Source organism: Myotis davidii, unplaced genomic scaffold (genome assembly GCF_000327345.1).
Source record: "Myotis davidii unplaced genomic scaffold, ASM32734v1 scaffold282, whole genome shotgun sequence".
In the NCBI taxonomy this organism is placed as follows: domain Eukaryota; kingdom Metazoa; phylum Chordata; class Mammalia; order Chiroptera; family Vespertilionidae; genus Myotis; species Myotis davidii.
In genome coordinates this window covers 475,887-481,796 of record NW_006293249.1, presented here as the reverse complement: position 1 = coordinate 481,796, position 5,910 = coordinate 475,887, and the positions used below count along the sequence as shown (strand labels likewise).

General features: G+C 49.3%; 1 protein-coding gene across 8 annotated transcripts in view; it reads left to right on the top strand.

The window, feature by feature from the left end:
- Nucleotides 1-38: 38 nt before the first annotated feature.
- The window catches only part of HDAC11 (histone deacetylase 11), a 36,116-nt gene continuing 30,244 nt past the window's right edge, over nt 39-5,910 (top strand). For 4 of the 8 annotated variants that reach the window (XM_015566035.1, XM_015566032.1, XM_015566033.1 and 1 more), the window contains exons 1-2: nt 690-838; nt 3,478-3,578. In XM_015566035.1, the coding sequence (XP_015421521.1) occupies nt 772-838; nt 3,478-3,578 (168 nt within the window). In that variant the 5' untranslated portion in view covers nt 690-771. Of the gene's footprint in view, nt 122-689; nt 839-3,477; nt 3,579-5,910 lie in introns of those variants that run through there. The other 4 variants (XM_015566036.1, XM_006766967.2, XM_006766969.2 and 1 more) reach the window with 3 other exon arrangements.

The following is a 5,910-nucleotide window of genomic DNA, read 5'->3' as shown; positions in this document are numbered from 1 at the left end:
CTGCCCCAGCCGATTCTCTGCAGCCCGAGGAATAGGACGCCTTCACGGGGCGCGGGTCTGACGTCTGCTCTCGGGCCCATCCAACCTTGCGGAGGCCCCGGCGGTGGCAGCAGCCGCGGAGGTGCGATGGGTGGGGTGGGGAGTAAGCTGCGTCGTGGAGAGGGGCTAACTGGCACCGGCTCCTCATTGGGCCACCACCGTGCGAGCCTCTGACGTCTGTTTTGGAGCCCGGCTCTCACGATCAGGACGCTTTCTTTGCTCAGCTATTTAGATGCATTTCTCCATCCCCGCAACAGGCACACATTTTATAGGAAACTGAGGCCTAGGGCCACACAGCTGTTCGGTGTAATTGTTAGAATGTGCAAGTGAGGTGCTGAGGTCTTGCAGCCTGACGCACCTGGGTGTACATCCGCTGGTCCGGCCTTAGTGCCCTCGCAAAGCCTTTGGTGAGATGGGAGATGGTGGTGCCTACTTCCCAGGAATGCTGTGAGGATTGGGTTGGAAAATGCAGGTAAAGAGCCAATGCTATTCTTGTTGTTGCTGTGGGGCCTCTTTTCTGCGGCTAAGGGAGCTAGTGGTACCAGGTCAAATCTGTCGGGTAAATCAAAGCCGACTGGTGCAGAGTGGGCGTCTGCTTCTCACACTGAGACCATCCCTATCTGTCTGTTCTGTCCCCATGCCTACGGAAGGCCGCACACAACCCAACTGTACCAGCACGTGCCCGAGACCCGGTGGCCAATCGTGTACTCGCCCCGCTACAATATAACCTTCATGGGCCTGGAGAAGCTGCATCCCTTTGACGCCGGAAAATGGGGCAAGGTGATCAGCTTTCTAAAAGGTATGGCAGTCCCACCTTGGACCCTACATCTGCTTCCTTTACCTTCCCCCATTGCCTTTCCCTAACACAAGCTTCAGACTCCCCTGACTCCAGCCTCAGCCCTTAGACTGCCTTCCACACATGCTGTGAAAAGGGACTTTCCAACACAAACTTCTAAGCATATGTCCCTGTCTCAAACCTTCCCTGGCTCCCCGTCGCTCTGGACCTAAGTTCTGTGTCTTCTAGAAATCCAGTAAAAGGGAGATTAATGATGGACACAGGAAGCTGAAGTTTAGAGGACTCCAATGTCCATCCATCACAAGCTCAGAGAGTCCAAGAAGAAGAGAACTTTTGCTCCAACTCCATTGGTTACAAATGGAGGAAACTGTGTCCCAGAAAAGTTAGGAAACATGCTCACAGCCACATAGCTACTAAGTAGCAGTTGTCTGAAACTCAGAGTTCCAGGCTCCTACCCTTCATGGCTCATCCCACTGAGCAAGATCAGGCTTGCACTGTTTGAACTGTGGTGTGGAAAATCCAGGCATCACAGTAGGCTAGTGCCAGGATATTGTTGTTCCCTCTGTATCGAGGGTGCTTTCACTGAGGGAAGTAGGAAGTGTTACCGAAATGTTACCTGGTATAGGATGACTCAGTTCTTCTGATCGCACCATGGAGAAAATCTCATTTGTGGGGCTAGCCCAGGGGTCCTCAAACTACGGCCCGCGGGCCACATGCAAATACAAATATTGTATTTGTTCCCATTTTGTTTTTTTACTTCAAAATAAGGTATGTGCAGTGTGCATAGGAATTTGTTCATAGTTTTTTTTTTTTAAACTATAGTCCGGCCCTCCAACGGTCTGAGGGACAGTGAACTGGCCCCCTGTTTAAAAAGTTTGAGGACCCCTGGGCTAGCCCATCTTAAACACTAAGCCCATCTCTCTTTTTAACAAATCCAGAGCAAGCTTGAGGCTCTGAACCTTGCAGAAAATAGAATCAAATTAGAGATTAATAACACTGTTTCTATTGTATTTTTTTTTTTGAAATTTCTGGCTAACTTCTATTTATGGCAAGTGATACTTATTTTCAGTTTGCAGTAGTGACTACAGTGAGTATTCACAGAAAAATATTAACTAGAAAATAATACAAGTTGTGTGCAGCGGTGCAAACTCTGGCAAAGTGAGCAGAGCCAGCCTGCCCTCACCTTGTAGTTCTTTCGCTGTCTGAGTTACTCCTCCCATTTCCCCTTCTTGGGCTCCTGTATCACACAGTAGCCTGACAGAAGTGTTCCTTGTCTCCCTCATCCGGAGCCAACAGTCCTCTTGAGCTCTCTCCTTTCTCCTATGAGGATGTAGGTGGAAAGGAGGCAGGGGCCATATGGTGAAGGGCCTTGGGTGCCTCCAAGAAAAGAGCTGGCCCTTTGCCTGAAGACACTGGGGAGCCATAAAATATCCTGAGGGTGGGTAGGGGGAGTACCTACTGTATGTGGAACTATATGTGAGAAATGTATGTAACTAGTTGGTTTCTGCCAGGGTTGGTTCCTAAGGGTAACACTTTAAAACAGGTCCCCTAGATCTGACCTTGTTTGTCCCTTTAATTTCCCTAGAACCCAGAGAATTATGGGCCTGTTCTCACTGTGCTCTAGAGCAGAGGTCAGCAAACTGCGGCTCGCGAGCCACATGCAGCTTTTTGGCCCCTTGAGTGGGGCTCTTCCACAAAATACCACGTGCGGGTGCGTGTACAGTGTGATTGAAACTTTGTGGCCCATGCGCAGAAGTCAGTTTTCGGCCTAAGCGAGTCTATTTTGAAGAAGTACTGTTGATATTTGGCTCTGTTGACTAATGAGTTTGCCGACCACTGCAGAGCATTTCGTCTCTGGACCTCAGTTTCTTCTTTTGAAAAATGGAGCAAATCTTGTCTGGTGTATGTGAGGGGTGATGAAATAATGCAGTGTTTTCTAAACATTGGTCATTTGCAAACCACTCTTGGGACCTTGCCATCTCTTCATACCACCTGTTCCATTTTTACTTCATATTTTTTATTGACTTAGCCTTCATTTTTAAAAACTTAAATAAACTTGTTTTAAAAGGAAACATATGTCATCTAAATGGGAAAGCTGGTTTCACTTGCTATAAATAGCAAGTCGTGGGAAATATAAACGCGTTGAAAACCAGAGTATAATTCAATTCAGGCTGCTGCTTACTGTTGCTGCAGGTTGTGAGTGCTTTTTTGGCTGTTAAAAGGGGAGATGATCATGGGTCAGGCAGGGATTAAAGAGAGGCCACACCACACTGAGCCTCCCAGGATGCCATCAGAAGTTGGGGGGAGAATTGATCAAAGAACTTTTCTCACCTAGAGGTTCAACATCATTGACCCATGTGTCATCTGCCTCTGAAAGTTTTCCAGACACACTGAGCTCACCTCGTGGCTATCAGTGGCTTGGAAAGGATCTTTGTGTGCACAATGTCTGAAGTCCCCTGGCCTAAGGGCCTGGCCATTGTTCACACTGGCCTGGGAGGTGGCCTGTTGACAGAATGCCCATAAACTAGCAATGCCCACCTTCTCCTGGGGCAGGGCTGACTGAGGCCAGGTTTGCAGCCTGTGGGAGGGTCTGGTCTGAGCCCTCCCAGCAGGGAAGCATGGTGCCTACTTTGTGGTTTCAGAAGAGAAGCTTCTGTCAGACGGCATGCTGGTAGAGGCCCGGGAAGCCTCAGAGGAAGACCTGCTGGTGGTGCACACGAGACGTTATCTCAACGAGCTGAAGGTACAAGGGCCAGAAGGGCTGCCAGCCAGGAGGAGTGGCCAGGGGAGGGCAGCTCAGCCTGGGAAAGCACAGCCTAAAGGGGCTCAATTCCTGTCCATAGCACAGGGGAAGCATGTGGGTCTGTGGTCCCAAGAAGAGCGAGGTGTCATGAAAAGGCAGACACCAGGGATGGCTAGATTGCTCCAGGGGTTATGAGTTCCCCGTCTCTGGAATTGTGAGAGCAGGGATGTCCACTTGGTGGAGAGTGAAACTTCACAGGGATTGGGGCTTCTATATTAATGATTTTCAATCTGTGCTCTATGAACAGGCTGCAAAGACCTGCTGAGATGATGGACAGGGTAGTCCAAGCCCTGTCCCTATCTAATCCAAGCTGTTCTATTTGGCCTACTTTTATATTGGATTGAAGTTTAAGATTTTGTTCTAAGAACTTGTACTGCTAAAGACTTGTTGAAAACTGTTGCGTTAAAAATGAGTTTGACACTCCCAGGGCCCAACAGGGAACATACCTGGTCATGCAGATGGTGGTGTATGGGTGAACTGGAAGCTGCTGCCCTTCCCTAGTGGGTGGCTGCTACCCAGCCCCACTGTAGGCTCAGCATGGCCAGAGTGCCTGGCTTTGAAGTAAAGCCAGAAATCCAGATTATTGACAGTTCCTGATTTCTTAATGTGTTTACTCATTTAAGATTTTAAAATCCCACCTACAGGCTCTCTGCTCATGACCTCCTTCTAGACTTGGGCCCACAGCTGTCATCAGTGCTGAGGTTCTGAGGTGGAGGCAGTTAGTCAGTCCCCTTTGTGGGAGCAGAGGGGAGGGCTGGGTAAGGGGTCGCATCCAAACTTGTGCTGTTAGCCTGCCCTGGTGGGGTCAGGGATGCAACAGGTTCTCTGCCCCTAGGAGTGTGGGAGCTCTATACACCTGAAACCTATGTAACTTTATTAGCCAATGTCACCCCAATAAATGAAATGAAATGTACTTTTAAAGAAAGATTCATTTTAGACTAAGAGCCATAGTAGAGGTCACCAGGCTTCTCCCCTCCACAGGTGGAAAAGCTTAGGCCCAGAAAGAGGATACACCTTGGCTATGAAGGAAAAAAGAATAGAAGGTCCCTGGATGGAAGTAAGCTCGTTTAGACTGAGCAATCAGGGAGGGCCTCACAGAGGAGGTGAGGTTTGAGCTGAGACTAAATAATGAGTAGGTGACATAGATGGAGCTTTAAAGAAAGAATGCTCCAGAGCCTCAGACTTGGAGTGAGAAGAAGGGACTTGGCCTCCTGCAGCGGAAGAAGTGTGATTGATTAGCTAAGTCGAAGGGACTGAGATAATGAAAAGGCATGTGGTGTGCTCAGGGAGGCCAGCGGCACCAGGCTACACAGGGTTTTGTAGGCTGTGCGAAGAGTTTGGATTCTGTTCCATGTGCGGTAGAAGAGTGATATGGTGTGCTGTGCCCTTCACGCTCAGGTGAGACCCATGTCCACTTCAGGCATTGTCTGGCATCTACGTGTTGCAGCGTAGGAATATCCCATTCACCCTGCAAACGGGGTGCAGTTTTCTCTTGCTGTCTGAGTTACTCCTCCCATTTCCCCTTCTTGGGCTCCTGTATCACACAGTAGCCTGACAGAGTGTTCCTTGTCTCCCTCATCCGGAGCCACCAGTCCTCTTGAGTTCTCTTCTGTCAGGAGTAACTCAGACAGCGAGAGAAAAATGCAGTTTTCTCTTCTCTTTTCTCTGCTGTGGACTTCTGAAGAGTTCATGTAGGTTTCCCAGGGCTGCTCTTCCTTGGCTGTTCTGTGTGTGCAGTGGAACATACACCCTCTCCCCTGCCCCACCTCTACTCCCCCTCCCCCCCTGCCCCATGTTCCGGGGTTTATGCCTGGCCCTGCACTGGTGTAGCCTTTGATACTTAATAAACAGGGCATTGAAGGAGATGCTGTAGTCCGATGTTTGACAGATGATATCCTTTCAGGGAAGCAAATGTCTATTGAGCACCTACTGTGTGCAAGGCCCAGAGGTGGCCCCACTGAGGGTAGTGGTTGGGTTGGGCCAGTGCAGGCTCTTGCCTCCTGCTGACCCCAGTGACAGTGTGCCATGGGATGTGTTATGCAGATTTGATATCTTGTCCTTGCGCATCCCAAACTGGGAAATGCCCAGGACATGTTTATGCAGCAGGTATTTAGTGAGCATCATGCTCTGTTCTAGATGCAGGGAGACAGGATGGAACAAAAGAGACCAGATCTTTTGTTGGAGCTAGCATTTAGATGGAGAGTCAGCTAATGTCATAAAAAATCAAATCAATTATACAGTATCTTAGAAGGTGCTCAGTGCCTTGCGGGGG